Below are 17,133 nucleotides of genomic sequence, written 5' to 3' on the forward strand. Positions count from 1 at the left end.
TACCCCGTTTCCCTGAAAATACTCAGCCGTGCAGAGTGCGATCCAGTTCATACACACTATCCCATTTGATCTTCACGGTGTTGTGAGCTGGGGGTGGGGGCGGCTAGGGTTGTGTGTACTGTTCCCATTCTACCGATGCTGAAAGCTGAGGCTGAGACAGCAAGGGACTCGCTCTGGGCCACCCGGCCCCTGGGCGCAGGCCTGGACGTCTCGGCCTCTCCCGCGGCTCGGCTAATCTGGCCCACCTCTCAGCCCCTCCAGGCCCCGCGCCGCCGCCCGGGCCGTGACCTCCCCGCCGCGGCCACGGCCATGGCGCAGGAGAACGCCGCCTTCTCGCCGGGGCCTGAGGAGCAGCCGCGGCGCCGCGGCCGCCAGCGCTACGTGGAGAAGGACGGCCGCTGCAACGTGCAGCAGGGCAACGTGCGCGAGACGTACCGCTACCTGACCGACCTGTTCACCACGCTCGTGGACCTGCAGTGGCGCCTGAGCCTGCTCTTCTTCGTGCTGGCCTACGCGCTCACCTGGCTCTTCTTCGGCGCCATCTGGTGGCTGATCGCCTACGGCCGCGGCGACCTGGAGCACCTGGAGGACACGACGTGGACGCCGTGCGTCAACAACCTCAACGGCTTCGTGGCCGCCTTCCTCTTCTCCATCGAGACGGAGACCACCATCGGCTACGGGCACCGCGTCATCACCGACCAGTGCCCCGAGGGCATCGTGCTGCTGCTGCTGCAGGCCATCCTGGGCTCCATGGTGAACGCCTTCATGGTGGGCTGCATGTTCGTCAAGATCTCGCAGCCCAACAAGCGCGCCGCCACGCTCGTCTTCTCCTCGCACGCCGTGGTGTCGCTGCGCGACGGGCGCCTCTGCCTCATGTTCCGCGTGGGCGACCTGCGCTCGTCGCACATAGTCGAGGCTTCCATCCGCGCCAAGCTCATCCGCTCGCGCCAGACGCTCGAGGGCGAGTTCATCCCGCTGCACCAGACCGACCTCAGCGTGGGCTTTGACACGGGCGACGACCGCCTCTTCCTCGTCTCACCGCTCGTCATCAGCCACGAGATCGACGCCGCCAGCCCCTTCTGGGAGGCGTCGCGCCGCGCCCTAGAGAGGGACGACTTCGAGATCGTCGTCATCCTAGAGGGCATGGTGGAAGCCACGGGTGCGGGCGGGCCGAAGGAGAAGGGAGAGGAGGAAGAGCAGGGGGAGGAGGGGAGCGGGTGGGCGGGGAATTGGGGTCAGGGCGGAGGAAGGGGGGGTGGATGGAGAGGCTGGAGGAGGATGAGAGGCTGAGATGAGATGGGTTGGGAGGGGGTGTATGAAAAGAGTGACCCCCCCCCCCCCCAGAGAGCCGAGAGAAAGCTGGGAGGAATCCTCCGAAGTGGCCCTGGCCTGGGGCCCTGGGCTGAGAGGTCTGTGTCACTGGGAATAGGAGAGAGTAATGATAATAGACAACACCCAGTGCTTACTCTGTGCCCTGCACGGTTCCAAAGCACTTTACACCTCCTGGTTTATTTAATCGGTGCCCCATGAAGGTAATTTCTTCTTACTGTGCTCATTTTTCAGGGAGGAAATTGCCCCAGGGAAAGGTTAAGTTGTCCACAGTCACAGGCTAAATAAGCGGCCACGTCTGGATTGGACCCAGGCAGTCTGGCTTCAGCATTTAGGGTGCAGAGTAGGAAGGAGGGGTTAGGTTCCAGGTTTTTCTCAATACTGAGAGGTCCAGGCCCCTGGAATGTGATGGTGCAGGTTTTTCACGGTCTGAGTTATTCCTAGGCTGGACCTTAGGGAGAGGTTGATGGCTGAGCTCACTTCTGCCTCAGTTTCCCCACCCATCAGAAGATTCGGTTTCCACTGACAAAGGATAGATGATCTGCACATTTCAAGCCCCTTTCCAGAAGGAACTAGCAATGTACCTGTGATGTCAGAACCTCCAACTCAGGCTTATACAGTGAAAGGTCTGGGAGCAGGTAGGATAAGACCAGTGCAGGGGCAGCAAATGAGTCCTTTGGGACTTGAGATCCGGAAGTGGAGAAGAAAACTGCAAGTGGGATAACCAAAGGCCCACCAGGGGGCCCTGCAGTTCCTGCCACTGTTGCCAGTATTGCCCTCTGCTGGCTTCTCCCAGACTGGTGCCATCAAACCCTTTTCCTGGCCCTTCATGCTGAGCCTCTACTTCACCGCTCTCTGCCTCAGTGTTCCCCACTCCTTCTCCCCACCCCCATACTCCCCTAACTCCTTCCCCTTCCCCCACTCACCCTGCTTCCTTTCCTCTCATCTCACCGGCTGGCACATTTTTGCTGGTACCTGAGAAGTCCCTGCCCAACCCTCTTCTCCCTTTGTACCTCCAGCCCTTCCCTTTCTTCCTTGCAGCCCCTCTCCCCAGTGTCCCTTTTGCCTCTTCTTCCCCTCCTCTACCGGACACATGCCAGTCTTCAGCAAAGGAATGAAGAATACCAGTGTCCCCAGGTTTGCTCAGGGCAGGGCTTTCAATGTTGAGAGCCAGTCTCTGGTTAGCTAATGTTCACTCTTCTGTTCCCCCTTGTTCGGAGGTGGATATGAGCTGAGGGGAATATGAGAGATCTCAGGGTAGAAGGAAAATCACTTGCCCCGGTGGGTGTGCCCACCCCACAGGGAAAACAGGACACAGGCCCACAGCAAGGAGGACAGGGGAGGGTGGGGTGGAGGAGATAGGGAGGGGAGCTTGTTGGATTTTTCTAGAGAGACAGAGCTGGAAAGGATGGTAATATTTTGGGTGAGAGAGTCAGTATCCAAAATGCTTCTGAAAGGCAAGTATAATGAGCCAAAATCCAACAAGATGACATTTAAAACGAATAAATATAAAGTTCTACATTTAGGCTTTAAAAAATCACTTATGTAAGCACAGCATGGAAGAGCTCTGGTGAAAAAAGAATTGTGGGTTTTAGTTGGCCACAGGCAATGTGATACAGCTTCCAAAAATGTTTACGTAATGTAATCTTGGGCCCTATTAGCTAAAGCATCATGGCCAGAAGAGAGAGGTGGCGAGCCCTCTCTTATGCATGGATCAGGCCACAGTTGGAGTATTTATCATACTCAGAGTGCTTAAAGGATCCTCCTTGGCCATTCTGGTTTGCAGTCAAGAAAGTAAAATTTTTGGAAGCCAGGTCACATCAGGAATGGTCGAGGGAGACAGGGATGTTCAGCCTGAAGGAGAGAAGACATGATGAAAACTGAGACTCCTGCTTTCAGATACCTGAAGGGGTGTCATACAGCAGGAGAATGAAAATAAGGGTGGCAGATTTTAGCTCTGTATAAAGAACAACCCAAATATTAGAGCCGTCACACAAAGGAGTGGGCTCCTTGTGAGGTGGTGAGCTCTCAATCCTGGGATGTAATCAAGTGCAAGCTAGTTGCCCATTATTGGGAATGCTCCAGTGGGGAGCCCTGTATGGAGAGGAAAATTGGGCTAGATGATCCCCAAGGTGAGTTTCAAGGTTAAGCTTCTCTGATTGGCATCTCCAGTGGAGAGGAGGGGAGAATGTGGGCTGGAGGTTAAGAGGAGTTGGGGCAAATGGAGAGGAGGAGGGGGAGCTGGACCAGTACAAGAGTTGGGAAGAAAGAGAAAGCGGGCTGGACCAAAGGGGGTGGGTGGGGGTCCTTGAGGAGGGCTCCAGGGAAGAGTTCTAGGAATAGGGTTGTGGAATGAGGCAGGGGTGGGAAGGCTGGGGGTGGGATCTCCCTTGACCCATGACCTTACCCCCAGGAATGACATGCCAAGCTCGGAGCTCCTACCTGGTGGATGAGGTGCTGTGGGGTCACCGCTTCACGTCAGTGCTGACCCTGGAGGATGGCTTCTACGAGGTGGACTATGCCAGCTTCCATCAGACCTTTGAGGTGCCCACACCCTCATGCAGCGCCCGGGAGCTGGCTGAGGCCGCAGCCCGCCTTGACGCCCATCTCTACTGGTCCATCCCCAGCCGGCTGGACGAGAAGGTGGAGGAGGAGGGGCTGGGGGAGGGGGCGGGCGAAGAGGCTGGGGCTGACAAAGAGCAGAATGGCTGCCTGCCACCCCTGGAGAGTGAGTCCAAGGTGTGACCAGTTTCCTCCAGACCCCTGTGGCAGGGCCAGACACAAGTAACTGGGGAGCTGGTTGTGGAAGGTGGAGGAGGGCGCAGGCAAGGTCCCTGGGAACGCACTAAAGCTGGGGAGCCTCCTCAGAATCTCAGGTCTGGGATCCAACATGGATGGGAGAGATCCTGATTTCAGGAGAATGGAGGGTGGGGAATGGGTAAACTTGCCAGCCTGTCTGTGTTTGACCTTCACTTCTGTTCACGCGTGGATGGATGGACAGAAGGATGGACCTATGCGGGTTGGATGAGAAGGTGGAAACAGAGAGAGACAGCCAGCCAGTGGATAGGTGAATGGGCCAACAGACCAACAGACAGGTGGTGTGCTCAGGGCTGCCGCTAACTCATAGAGCATCTTGGTGCAAATTCTAAAAAGGCGCCGTTTTCCTCCAGACTGACACTACCCCAAACTAGGGTGCGTGGCTTGGGGAGCAGAGTGTGGGCTGGATTTTAGTCCCCACTCACCTCCTCAGCCAGCTTCCCTGAGTCTGGCGCACCTGTCTCACTGGACACAGTAGCCCAAGCTGACCCAGAGGTGAGAAAGCTGGACGGAGGCGGGCAGAGATGAGGCGGGTGCCCTCCCAGCTGCACCCCTGCCACTGTGACAGGCTGAGAGGGAGGGTAAAAGGCTGCAGGGCGGCTCAGCAGGGTGTGAATGACCTTGTCCATGTGTGCAGGGAAACCGGCGATGGGGGAGATGCCAGAGCTGGGGGCCCTGGGGCAGGGCCTAGGAAAGGCGAACCAGGGATGGCTATTTTCTGACAGTGAAGTGAGGTCTTGTGAGTACCACTGCAGGGGCAGGAGGGGATAGAGAGGTTCTGAGGAGGAAGAAGGGCCGGGGAGAGATGGAGAAATATGAGTTCACTAGAGCTGGGACACGGGGTCCTCAGGAAAGCAGAATCAGTCTTAGGGCACAGTGAAAGGGAGTCATTCACGTGGTTCACTGGGTGCCCATTGGGTCCAGAGCACTGACCCGGGCATGTGTGGGGAGGACAGTCAGAGACCCAATTCCTATTCTGGGAATACAGTACACGTGGGAAAAACAGAGAAATATGCCTGTGGCAACTCTTTCAAGCTGAGAACCTGGGCGATCTCTCCGAGCAGGGGGTGGAAGGGCTTGGTAATCAGAAAGCTAGGGATTAAGTCAGGCCTGGAGAGTGACCTGAGCCAGCAGTCATGAACTTGGGTGGGCATCAGGGTCCCCTGGAGGGCTTGGGAACACGTATGGCTGAGCCCCACTCCCAGAGTTTCTGACTTAATGGGTCTGGGGTAGAGACCAAAACTTTGCATTTCTACCAAGTCCCAGGTTCTGCTGACGCTGCTGGAACAGGGACCACGCTCTGAGAAGCCCTTCCCTAAGCAGACTTGGGGGTCCTGTCAGGAGGTGGGCATCAAGCTGAGGAGTAGCTGAGGGTCCTTGGGGAGGAGACTGAAATATAATGGGTATGGAGAACTGTGGTGGGGGGAAAGGAGACCATGAAACCAAGGCTGAAGAGTCTGACTCTGGGCCTAGGGACTCACCCGTCAGTGGAAATAGGGCTGTGACAAGCTAGAGATGGTGTTCGGGCAAGATGAGTAGGCAAGATAGATGGGACAAAGCAGTCAGGAGGGCTTCAGGGGAGGTGCTGGCAAGGTGGTGGTGAGCTGAAGTAGGAAGGGCACCTGTGGCAAAGGATAGAATCTCACGTAGGACTTAAGAGGCAGGATTAAATGTGGGAGATGTGAGAGACAAACGGGAGTCCAAATATCTGGATATGACTGTGACCTGCTGTCTGCCCAGCTGGGGCAGGAGCCCCTGGAGAGGTGGTCACGTGCACCCCCTTCCTGGGGTCATCGCGGTCACCAGGGACACCCCCCACCCCAGGATTGTGAAGGAGGAGCAATGGCGAGTCGATAAAGGGCAGAGGTAGGGGGACCTGCCTCTGGGAGAGACGTGTGTACACACAGGCAGGCACACGCTCCGCCACACGGGCCCAGCAGTGACCTCCAGCCCTTGGCCCTGGCTGCACCCCATTTCTGTTCTTTAACAAAAGTCTGAGCCCTTTGCAGGGAAGCACCCTAGTGTGCTGCATTCCAGGCTGGGAAGCTGGGGTCCTGGGGGATGCCGTGCCTCCTGGAAGCAGGAAAGGGGGCTGCAGAGGGAGCCCATGCCAGCTTGGGTCCGCTCCGAGAGAACGTCTTTGCCTCAGGTCACAGGGTGACTTGGGTCACCATCACCCAAAGATGAGGTCCCTGAACCCTGATGCTGGCTGTTCCCAAAGAACAAATGTTGGGGCATGGGATGAGGAGCAGTTCTGGTTTAATTTGCTGAAACATCTGGAGTCTGGACAGGAGGGAGCGGGCTCTGGGTGTCCACACTCACTCACGTGGTAGTTCACCCATTGCAAGTGAACCCACCGTAGAGGAACTGAGGCTGGATGGAAGGCATTGAGACCCCGCCACCCCTCTCCTTGCCACTCAGCGACCACTCAGGGCCCCACTGTGTGCAGTGCGAGGAGTCTGGGGACCTGGGTTCTAGTCCTGACACTGTCACGAATTAGTTCTATGACTCTGGGCAAGTCGCATCACTTCTCTGGGCCTCAGTTTCCCTATCTGTAAAAACAACACTTGGTAAACTGGTAATGCTCAATAAATGTTTAAATAACTGAGTTGAAAGAGGTAGACTGCGTGCCTCTCGAGGTGCAGTGCAGCTAAGAATTCTAGGATCCGAGAATCCTTAGGCAGAGACAAATGCAGGGAGCCCCGGGGGCACGGGAGGACGGGTGAAGCAAGGGGGCATGCGCGCAGGCGGTGGGGCGTGTGTATGCAGGGGCCCCTCTGACTGCTGGCGTCCCCGTTGCCCAGGTGGCTGTGTTCTGGGCCTTCCATTCTGCTGCTGTCAGGCAGAATAATGAAGATCAGGAGCAGAAAGGCTGAGGCCCCAGGGCCTGGGGGGAGGAGTCAGGTCCAAGATTAGCCTGACCAAGAGAATGAGACTGCAGAATAGCGTGGGGACTCAGAAAAGGGCACCGGGCCCTGGAAGCCCCTGCCCTGCAACCTAGGAGAAGTCTAGGGGCACAGGCCGTGCTCAACTGGAACTCATCCCCCTTTCTCTCTCCCCACCCCAAGGAGGAATCCCAACAGGAACTGGCTCTGCACTGACAGCTCAGACAGCAGATGGGACCCAGGTTTCCCCTCCCGGGGTGGGTGGCACGGCCCACGGAGGCCAGATGGTGTTTCTGAGCGGGGGGAAGAGAGGCACGGGTCATCCAGAAGAGGCTGTCAGCCCCCAGTAGCCCACCTGCCACGCGCCCCTGCCTCTTAGAGCCTCATAGCGGGGAAGACACAGCCAGCCCTGGATTTTATAAAACAAGTTTATTCACATTTTACAAAAACTAATTCTAGGACAGGGAACGGCCTCCCTTTGGGCTATGTATGAGATCATGAACAGAAGGCCAGAGGGAGGAGCTTGGGAAGGAAGGAGTGGGGCATGGGGGCCGTGTCCCCCACTCTGGGCGGGAGTAGGTCAAATAAATTAAAGGAAGGGCAGGCAGAGGGAGAGGATATTCAGACACCAGAGGCGGGCTTGCGGCTGGGCTGGAAGATAGTCACACCTGCAGGAACGGGAGAACGCACGTGGAGGGGGCTAAGGAGAGTGTGACTTCCTCCTGGCCCTGGCCCGCAGAGCTGAGAGGGGCTGAGACGGGCTTCTCCTTCTCCAGCTGGGACCAGGGAGGAAGCTGCTCATCTCAGGACTAGGGAAGACAGAGCTGGGACTGGGGGTCCTTGCCCCTCACCTGGGGTGTGAGGGATCACCGTTTCCGCAGCCTCTTCATGAAGCAGCAGGTGATGGAGCCCAGGATGATGGCTCCGGTGGCTAGGGCAGCCCCTGCACCCACCAGCATGGGCACAAACAGGGTGTCCAGGGCTGGGCGAGAGAGGATAGCTGTGTTCAGCCTGGGGTGTCACTGCCCTCCACCCACGTCCCCACCCATATGCCAGTACCTTCTCGGTCAGGCTGTCCACACCACCTCCTCCCGTTCACACACGGCTTTCCCCCGCCTGCTCCCTGCCCCCTCTGCGCTCAAGCCAGCCCCTACCACCAGGACACCGGGGCAGCCGGGCACTGAAGGGCTGAAAGCTGGACTTTCAGACTTTCCGTGTGAAGCGAAGAGGAAGAGACAGAGGAACCAGAGGGACCACTAGCAGGAGGATGAGATGCAAAAGGGAGAACAAGAGCATGGGGCTGAGGGGGGGCTGGGGGGCATGAGCAAGGCGGGGCACCACTCACCATGTGTGTACGGGTAGACCGTGACAGGCCCCGAGCGGGCACTGCCCGCCTGGTACCAGCTGTAGTCAGCGTGCTGCACCCAGGCGCTGGGGGCACAGTGGTACACGCCTTCGTCCTCGGGCCCCAAGCCGTGCAGTCTCAGCCGATGGCTTTGGGGCCCCACCAGCTCCACGCTGATGGGGCCTCCTCCGGGCCGGACCCCCAGCTCTGCCACACCGTCCTGGCCCACACCACCCACCAGCTGGGCAGGGGCAGAGCTCAGCTCCCCCTCCTCCAGCCGCTCCACCCACCAGCTGGCAGCCAGCCGCAGCCCGGGGGGGCCGCCCCGCACAGAGATGTTGCAGAGCAGGGAGGCCGTCTCCCCGCGGTACACTGTGCCTCCCACTAGCCAGGCCACAGCCTCCAGCACCACACCTGCAGAACAAAGGTCAGAAGGTGAAAGGTCAGGGGGCATGGGGTTAGGACTGCTGTCAAAGCAACACCCCAGAAACTCCGGGTGTTCCCACAATCTTAGAAGGGGAATGTGAGGCTGAGACACGGAGGCAGCCGATGGAGAGGCAGAGAGGCACAGAAGCAGAAGGGAAAGGTTCTGCAGACCCCGTATCCTGTCCAGGGCCAACCCGCCCCCTCTCACCTTCCTCACGCACGTGCACGGGGAGGGGCCGTGAGCGGGCACTGGCGGCTTCCCGAAGCCGGGCCCCAGACCCTCGGACATAGGCCTTGGCGAGGCAGCGGTAGGTGCCCGCATCCCCAGGCCGGGCAGCCTCCAGCCGTAGCCGGTAGGTTCTGGAAGCCACCTTCTCCATGGCAATGTGCCGGCCCTCGTAGCCAGGGCCCAGGCTGCCCACACCCTCCGTGTCCAGCTGGGCAACCAGGCGGCCGGGCCCAGGTGCCCCTGCAGGTGCCATCTCCCAGCCCACGGAGTACGCGGCATGACGGCCTGGTGGGGGCAGGGCCCCTGACACATTGCACAGCAGCTCCAAGGGCTCCCCTGGGCCGATCCGACGTTCCCCAGGCCCCACTGTCACTGCCAGCTGGCTGGCTGAAACACAGGAGGGGAAGGGGTGTCAGGGAGGCAGGAGAGGGCACAGAGCACCTGTCCTTCCTTGAGAGCAGAAACTTCAAGGCCACCCAGGGGCCTGGCTCTCACCCCTCAGCCATGGCCCTCCCATCCCCACACCCAATTTCTGAGCAGAGAAAGCCCATCATGGGTACAGATGCTAACAGGAAGTGATACTGATGGGACTTCACTCTAGGGAAGGCGGGCTCCCTGGAGTCAGACGATGGCCATCTAGTGCCCATGGTGGCCATGGTGCCTACTGAGATACCAAGGCTCCCAGCTGGCGCCGTGGGACACGTGGCACTCACACAGCGTCTGCACGTCCACGTGGGCCAGGACAGCCCTCTTCTCCGCGATCTGGGCCCAGCTGCCGTCGGGATCCTGAATCCACTCAGCGGCAGTGCAGTGGTAGGTGCCCGCGTCGTCTGCCTGGGCGCCCCCCACCACCATGCGGTAGCGCTCAGTCCCCTCCTTGCCCAGCCGCAGCTCCCCTGCTGCCAGCCGCTCAGCATAGGGAGCTCCGGCCTCCACGGCCATGTCGGGCCGGAGTCCCACCACTTCCTGCAGAGTTGCTCGCCCCACTGGCGCCTCGGGCACGGCTCGTCCAAAGGACACAGCCAGGTGTGTGTGCTTCTCCGTGCTCGTCCGTGCCAGGCAGCCCAGTGCCAGCTCCTGCCCCTCGTGCACCATCAGGCGAGGGGGTGAAGTAGGGGCCTGACGGCCCCGGGGCCCTGGGGGGGCAGCAGACACCTGCAGCATATCTGGAAGAACTGGAGAGAACAGCTAGAGTGAGGGAGGGCTGGGAGCTGTACAGTAACTAACACTTGGTACTGTTTCCTACCTACAACCTATTTCCCTAAATAGACTGTGAGCTCCTAGAAGGCAGAGGCTTCATGCTGTATTATTTCTTCTGTAACCCAATGATGCCAAGCACAGTGCTGGGCACAAAACAGGCACTCAATACGTGTTGAATTTCATAGAACCAGCCCATCGCCTACTGACCCTTACGTTTGAGACTGACCCCTGTTTGAAATACTCAGAAGAGTGGCTCTGTCTTCCTTCTCAGAAGACAAAGAAACTTAAGAGAGCAAGAATGTCAAGTGGTCTCACTCCTCCTACCCTGCCTCTATTTCCCCCGCCACCCCCACTCCCCCAGATCTGGATCCTGGAATCTCCAGGAATGGAGTCTGTTCACCCTATCAGGCTCCCCTACCCTATCAGGGAATGGAAAAGGGCTGGACAGCTTAAGGACACTTCTCCTCTCCCAGGAAGTAGCTTGACAGAATAAGAGCAGTGGACTGGAATGAAGAGCTCTGGGTTAGAGTCTCAGGCCAGCCACTAACTTGTTGGGTGACTTCATGCAAGTCACTTAACCTCGTTGGGCCTCAGGTTCCTCTTAGGTCCCTGCTGGCCCTGACTTTCTGCCTTTTGGGAGGGCACGGCCCTGACCCCATCCCAGGGCCCAGTACCTCTCAGTTCCACTTTGCCGCTGTAGCTGCCCAGGTAGTGGGCATCAGTGGAGGGTGTGTAGCACTCGTAAATGCCAGCATCCTGGGCCTGTAGGCGGGCAATCTTGAGCACCACGGCATCACCCTGCAGACGCTGCACCTGTACCTCACCAGCTGCCACTCGGGGCCCAAAGACAGCATAGGAGAATCGGGTATCCCTGGTACTGACAATGCCCAGGGCAGCCTCTGGGGCCTCAGGCCTGTACAGGAACCACTCGAAGTCCTGCTGGGCAGGGCCCTCGTAGCCAGTGACATTGCAGGAGATGGAGATGGCTGTGCCAGCCACGCGATACAGGGGCCCCTCAGGGACTAGCACCTCCCGGGCACAGCACCCGACTCCTATAGGGAAGGACAGGAGAAGTTAGGGATGCCTGGGTCCCTACTGCATCCCCCCACCCCCACCCCCGCATCACTCTTGACCTCTGCTTGTGAAAGGAAAGGAAACCTGAGGAAAGTTGGTATACACTTGGGCCCTGTTCCGAGAACAGGCAAAGGATGCTGGGAGGTAAGACACCTGGATCTCAAGGAGGTGGTGGTATAGAGCCAGGTTTGCCTCGGAACCCAGAAACACCCCATTACTGGCAGGCCAGAAGCAGGGCACCTAAGGTCAGAAAGGAGTGTATCTGCTTCCTGATTCAACCATTCCTGATTCCGGCTGTCCCCTAATTCCCCCTCCACCCCGTTTCCCCACGTTTATGCCAGTTGAGCCTTCTAGCTAAGGGATCCTGAGACCACATGTCCCCCTCCTTTGTTTGAAGGGAGCTGGCAAAATCTTGATCAGAAGGGCTGGTTCGCTCAGCTGTGTCACCTGGGCCAGGGGACTCCAGACAATGGAGCCAGTGGCCCGAGCAGGACAGGGCACAGGCCCAGTCAGTTCTCACCACACAATCCCTCCCCACTCCAGCTGTGCCATGAGCTCATTGCTTCTCCACCCCACAGGGCTGCCGAGGCAGCTGAGGCTCATGGGGCAAGAACCAGCCTCTGCCCTGGCCTCTGGGGGTAGAAGCTCCCCTCCCCCACCAGTGCCTGCCAATCTTCCCGGGCAGGCCCAGCTGACAAATAACCCTCACCCCACCCCCTCCAGCTCTCTAACAGAAGCCTTCATTTGCATATGGTGTGCATTTATTTACATCCCCGCTCCCTTTCAGTAGGGAGGCAATAAGCCCCCAGCTGCCCCTTCCCATCTTTCTCTCCTCAGAGAGGCCAAAGCTCTTCTTCACCCCACCCTCACCCCTACCCTGCCCTCGCAGATACTCCCGGTGGCCTTGGAGGGCTCAGCTTCTTCCTTCTCTCCTTCCATCCTTCCACAGCCCCAGATCACAGAACCTCAGAATGTAAGAAGGGTTGGGTCAGCCCTCTGCCTCCATTTTACAGATAAGAAAGTTAAGGTACAAGAAGTATAATGTCTTGGCCAAGTTCCTACTATCCTTGGCTAGCTTCCACACGCCCCTGCAGAGGGACAAAGCCAGAGAGGCAATGGGGAACTCCAAGGAGAGGCCTGAGAGCACTGACCTCACCAACCAGACTGTCACTCCCAGGGGCATAACCATCACCTTTCTTCAGGGGCTGGAGGAAAACACCTAATCTGTAGTCGAACTGTCCTCCAGCTCCTCCAGAAGCACTACCCTTACCTTTCCCTTCTTCCTGCGGCTGAGTCAGAGGGAAAACTTGTGGTTGCTCGGTTAGAGCACAGACTGGGATCAGGAGGTTGGGTTCCAGCCCCATCCCCATCCCCAGCTGTACCGCTTGGACCAGCCCCTTCCATTCCCAGGCCTCAGTTTCTGGAAGACAGCTAAGAGCTTCCACCCTGACAGTGAGTGAGCCTGTGTCTCAGCAGGGCTCTGCCCGAGGATGTTTCATAATCAGAGTGATGGTGGAGACAAGCGAGCTGACACTTTCCCTGGGCTCCGGACAGACTCTGCTCAGGAGGGCCCCCTCCCATCTTCCTGGCTCCACAACTGCTGATGCTTGGAGATCCCCATGGGAAAGTCATCCCCACCGCCTTGGGAAACCAGCTGCCAGGCAGCTCTCTCTCCAGCCAGGTCCCCTCCTCTGTGTTAGTGGAGAGGGAAAGGAGAGCAAGGAGACCTGCTTTGGAGTCAGATGGGAGTGGTTTCAAATCCAAGCCCCAACATTCACTAGATATGTTCTCTGGGGCAAGTGACTTCATTTTCCTCATCTTCAAAATGAAAGTAAGTGCCTACACCCAGGGCGCTCACATCTCGGCAAGCTCTTCTATCTCTTTGCACCACATTTACCCTGGGCTCCTCTCTGCTCCACGCTGCGCACTGGGGAAAAAGGGCCAAGTACTAGGCAGCTAGGCCTCACAGCTCCTTCCTCTGTATATCCTCCTGCCTCCCACCCAGGGCCCCAAGGAGAGGACTCATTCTAGTCCCACAGGGCCCAGGGACCTATGCAGCACATGGAGGCTCCTTGGCACTGCGATGGAGCTCTGGTCTAGAAACAGGCGGCTGGGGCTACGTCAGCCCCTGCCTTAACTATGGCAGCTCCAAATCCTGGCACCAAAGCCACCCCGTCACCACCCTGTATTCTTATTTCAAGGGTTTCAGTTTCGTGAACATCTGTACAGGCAGTCTCACTGCCTCGATACCATACTCCTCCCCAGACCATCCCTACAGGGAACCCTCCCATTCACGCCAAAAACATTTCCACTGTCACTGTCCTCATGCATCCATGCAGCGGTGGCCCAGAACATCCCACCATGAACACCCACCACAACAGATACAGGGTGCTTGGAGATCTCAGCATCAGTCTCCATGGAGCCTGGTTTCTCCTGAGGCAGGGAAGCTGGGACTAAGGGGGTGTGACAACCAGTGGGAGGCTACAGAGCCAAGTGCTGCTATCTGGGAGAGGGAAAGTGGGGGAAAGACCCAGCCCAGGATGGAGATGGAACTGCCTCCGACTTCAGATGATGAAGGGGGGTAGGGGGGGTGCAATTAGGGGAGATGTACTTCAAAGATTGTGGGCAGAACCGGCCCCTGGGCCTCCAGCCAACTTAGGCAATTATAAAGATGGACAGGCACTGCCCACCAGGGCGAGCACCCAAGGCTGGGCCTGAAGCTGAGTGAGGCAGAGAGGAGTCGCAGAATTTGTGCGCAGCGACCTCAGGACCTGAGTGTGCCGGCTGAGAAGTGGGGCCTGGCGGTTCCTGGGGGCGACACCTCGGTGGGTCCTCACTGTGCCCCAGCCCGGGGCCTAGAACTGGGGAGCCTTCACCGCTACCCCACCCCCGCCCGCCCCAAGACTGGCTCGGAGCGCGGCCACAGAGAGCAGCTGGGTGCCAGGCCCGGGGAGGCTGGGGGAGCCCCTGACGGAGAAGGGGGTGCGAGGGGCTCCGAAGTGCTGGGGAGGCGGGCAGGGCTGGTCACCAGGTGGCAGGCACCTGCCGGGCGGGGCTGGGAGCCAGAGCCGGGCTTACCCAGGATTAACAGCAGCAGCGGCGGCGGCGGCTTGGGACCGAGGGCGCCCATCCTGCGCAGCCGGCTCTGCGAAGGCTCTGGGGGGCGGCACGGGCTCTGGGTGGCCGGGGGTTCGGGGGGCGCATGCCCGGGTGGGGGGCACGAAGCGGAGCAGCGAGGCGTGGGTGCGCGGAGCGAAGCTGAGCGAAGCTGGAGCTGCCAAGTCACGGCCCTCTTCCCTCTGCCCTCTTCCCTCTGCCCTCCCCCCTCCTCCCTTCTCCCCTCCTCCTCTCCTCCGCCTACTGCTTTCCCTCCCGCCTTGGCAACTCGGAAGACCATTCCCGCCCCGCCTTACCCGGGCCCCGCCCCCGCCCCCGCCCTGGGCTCCCGGCCCCGGCCCCACTCCGGTCCCCAACTCCGACCTGACCCCTCCAGACCTCGGCCCCGCTCAGGTCCCCGGGTGTGCCCCAACGGGGTCCTGGACCTTGGCCCCGGCTCCCCCCGCCCCTGTTCCAGGCTCCGCCCGGACTCCAGCCCTAGCCCCGCCCCCTCTTCAGTACCCGGCTCCGCCCCGACCCTCACCCAGGCCCGCCCCCCTCAGCCCTGTCTCCGCCCCGACCCCAGTCCGGGGGCGGGCTGCACCTGGTCGTGGCCAAATCCCCGGCAGCTCCGCAGAGCGCACAGGTACCCTGCACCTTCCGGCTTTTCCCTGAGAGTTGGGTGCAGGGGCCCTGGGGTCGGCGAGGTGACTGTGGCTTCTCACTTTGAGTCCAGCCATTTGCTCTGGGCCTCTAGGCCTCGCCGCAAACCCTGCTGGTGGGAAAGGGCGGGATCTAGGAGTTAAGAAACGAGGAGGATCTGGTCTGAAGGGCGCTTCAGGGCTCTGCAAGGTCACTGGAGACCTGTTTGCCACCCCCTCGGGGCAGAACCAGAAGAAGAAGAAGGCTGGGCCGTTTGGATGCTGTCACTTCCTGGCTGGCGATCCTGGTCAACTTGCTTAACCTCCTCCAACCTGTTTTCTTGTTGGCAAATCGAGGTGGATGACATCTATCCCAAAGGATTTTTGTGACGTTAATTGAGATAATGTACAGAAGGTGCTCGGCACAGAATACACTAAATAGGAGATGGGGCCGGGGGATAAGTTATTTAAACTCTTTGCTAAGAGGTTTAGTTAGGACCTATGGAAAGGGTGAGCCTGGGTTTAGGTGAAGGAGTCTCTAGTTCCAGTGAGGAGAAGCGGACAACACTCTACACTGGGAGGGGTGGGGCATGCCCTGGAGGTTGGAGACAGGAAAAGTCATCTTTCCTAGGCACTCTGTTTCTTTCTCAACTATGGAGAATGTGGGGAGTGGGGAGGAGCTGAAAGGGTGAGCCAGAACCAGGAAAAGGGACAGCCGGGTCTGCAAAGCTAAGGCTGTCAAAGTGGCCATCCGTAGGAGGTGACCCCAGAGCTCATCTAGCACCTTCATCCTCAAACTTCCATCAGTCCCCACTCATTCCCCCAACCCTCCCACTCACTCCTCACTCCCTTTTACAGAGGAGAAAATGGAGGCCCAGAGAGGGGAAGTGACACAGGCCAGACCAGATATTTCTTGACTTTGTCTTTCCAGAGCCTGGCACAGTGGCTAGATCAGAGGAGGTGCTCAGTTGAAGCCACATTCAGGAACCCTGAAGAGACTGGAGAAATTCTGAGACAGAATGCTGGGGACAGTTGAGGGAATCAGAGGTCCAGCCCTCCCCTCTCAATACTTCCAGTTCTGGCCCAGGAACAGGGCAGCAGGGTGCCTTTTCCCTCCTACTTTGTCATATCTACAGCCTGATATCTCCAGATTCATTCCATCTAAATTCATCCACAGGCCAGACTGAGCTGTGTGAAAACTGAAATGTATAGGGAAGCTTTTGGAGGAAAGCCACTCTCCCTTTATTGGGGAGTGGAGTGAACATGATGCCTTCCTGATGCTTGAGAGATGAGAGATGTTGCCAAATATCATCATCATCATCATCATCATCATCATCATCATAGATGCAATTTATGGGACGTGTTGATCTTAAAAATAACAAGGTCTTAAGCTAGCCAAAATGAGTTTATTCAGGAATAGCAGAAGAATTACAATTTGAGAGAAACAAACTATGGTGAACCATAGGCATGTCGGAGGAGACAAAGGGAAGGTCAGCTTTCATTAGGTTTTAGGAGGAAACTGGATAGGGCTGTGGCAGTTTTCTTTTTCGTTAGCTGCAACTGGTGAGCAGCTTGTTGTTGCTGAGTCAGAAGGAAACCCTTCTTCCTGCTGTGATCTGTAAGCTGCAGTGAGTGATATGTGTGTGAGAGCCCTCTCTTCATGGCTTCCTGACTCCATTTTGATTTAGTTTCCTTTGTTCATTTTCACATTTTCCCCTTTTGATCAAAATCTGTCCTTGAAAACATCGTGTTGAGTCAACATTCTGTTTGGTGTATAGTTTCTGCAGAGGTTGGGCAGGCAACAGGTGCAAAATTTTAAGATTATACAAAGCAAATTAAAAGTAATATGACTTTGTTTCTATGATGGCTTTAAATCATGATCCTAAAGTAGTCAACTGAACAAATAGCAAGTGCACTTGTTCCCTGATCTTGTGTAATTGAGTTCCTACTTCTCCAGAGGCGTTTACCCATATGCAACAGGTGGTATATGCTAATGCCACCTTGTTCAAAATCAAGGCTATTGATTGTCAACAACTACTTTAGCCAAGGAATCAAGTGATCATTGTTAGGCTGCAGAATCAGCTAGCTCTT

General features: G+C 57.8%; 2 protein-coding genes across 3 annotated transcripts; one reads left to right on the forward strand and one right to left on the reverse strand.

Annotated features, from left to right (window-relative positions):
• Positions 1 to 309: 309 nt before the first annotated feature.
• KCNJ9 (potassium inwardly rectifying channel subfamily J member 9) lies at positions 310 to 4,074 on the forward strand (the record flags this gene model as incomplete). Its single annotated transcript, XM_079697599.1, has 2 exons — positions 310 to 1,159; positions 3,743 to 4,074. The coding sequence occupies 2 exons, from the start codon at positions 310 to 312 to the stop codon at positions 4,072 to 4,074; spliced, it is 1,182 nt and encodes a 393-aa protein (XP_079553725.1).
• Positions 4,075 to 7,451: 3,377 nt separating this feature from the next.
• Positions 7,452 to 14,588, reverse strand: IGSF8 (immunoglobulin superfamily member 8; the record flags this gene model as incomplete). Of its 2 annotated transcripts, XM_079697078.1 has the most annotated exons (7): positions 7,452 to 7,699; positions 7,883 to 8,013; positions 8,377 to 8,790; positions 9,011 to 9,418; positions 9,745 to 10,206; positions 10,906 to 11,283; positions 14,384 to 14,435. In XM_079697078.1, the coding sequence occupies 6 exons, from the start codon at positions 14,433 to 14,435 to the stop codon at positions 7,898 to 7,900; spliced, it is 1,830 nt and encodes a 609-aa protein (XP_079553204.1). In that variant the 3' UTR covers positions 7,452 to 7,699; positions 7,883 to 7,897. The 2 variants fall into 2 exon arrangements, with proteins under 2 accessions (XP_079553204.1, XP_079553205.1); XM_079697079.1 differs by having other exon boundaries at positions 7,452 to 8,013; positions 14,384 to 14,588.
• Positions 14,589 to 17,133: the final 2,545 nt, after the last annotated feature.

Source organism: Hyperoodon ampullatus (genome assembly GCF_949752795.1).
Source record: "Hyperoodon ampullatus genome assembly, chromosome: 2".
In the NCBI taxonomy this organism is placed as follows: Eukaryota; Metazoa; Chordata; class Mammalia; order Artiodactyla; family Ziphiidae; genus Hyperoodon; species Hyperoodon ampullatus.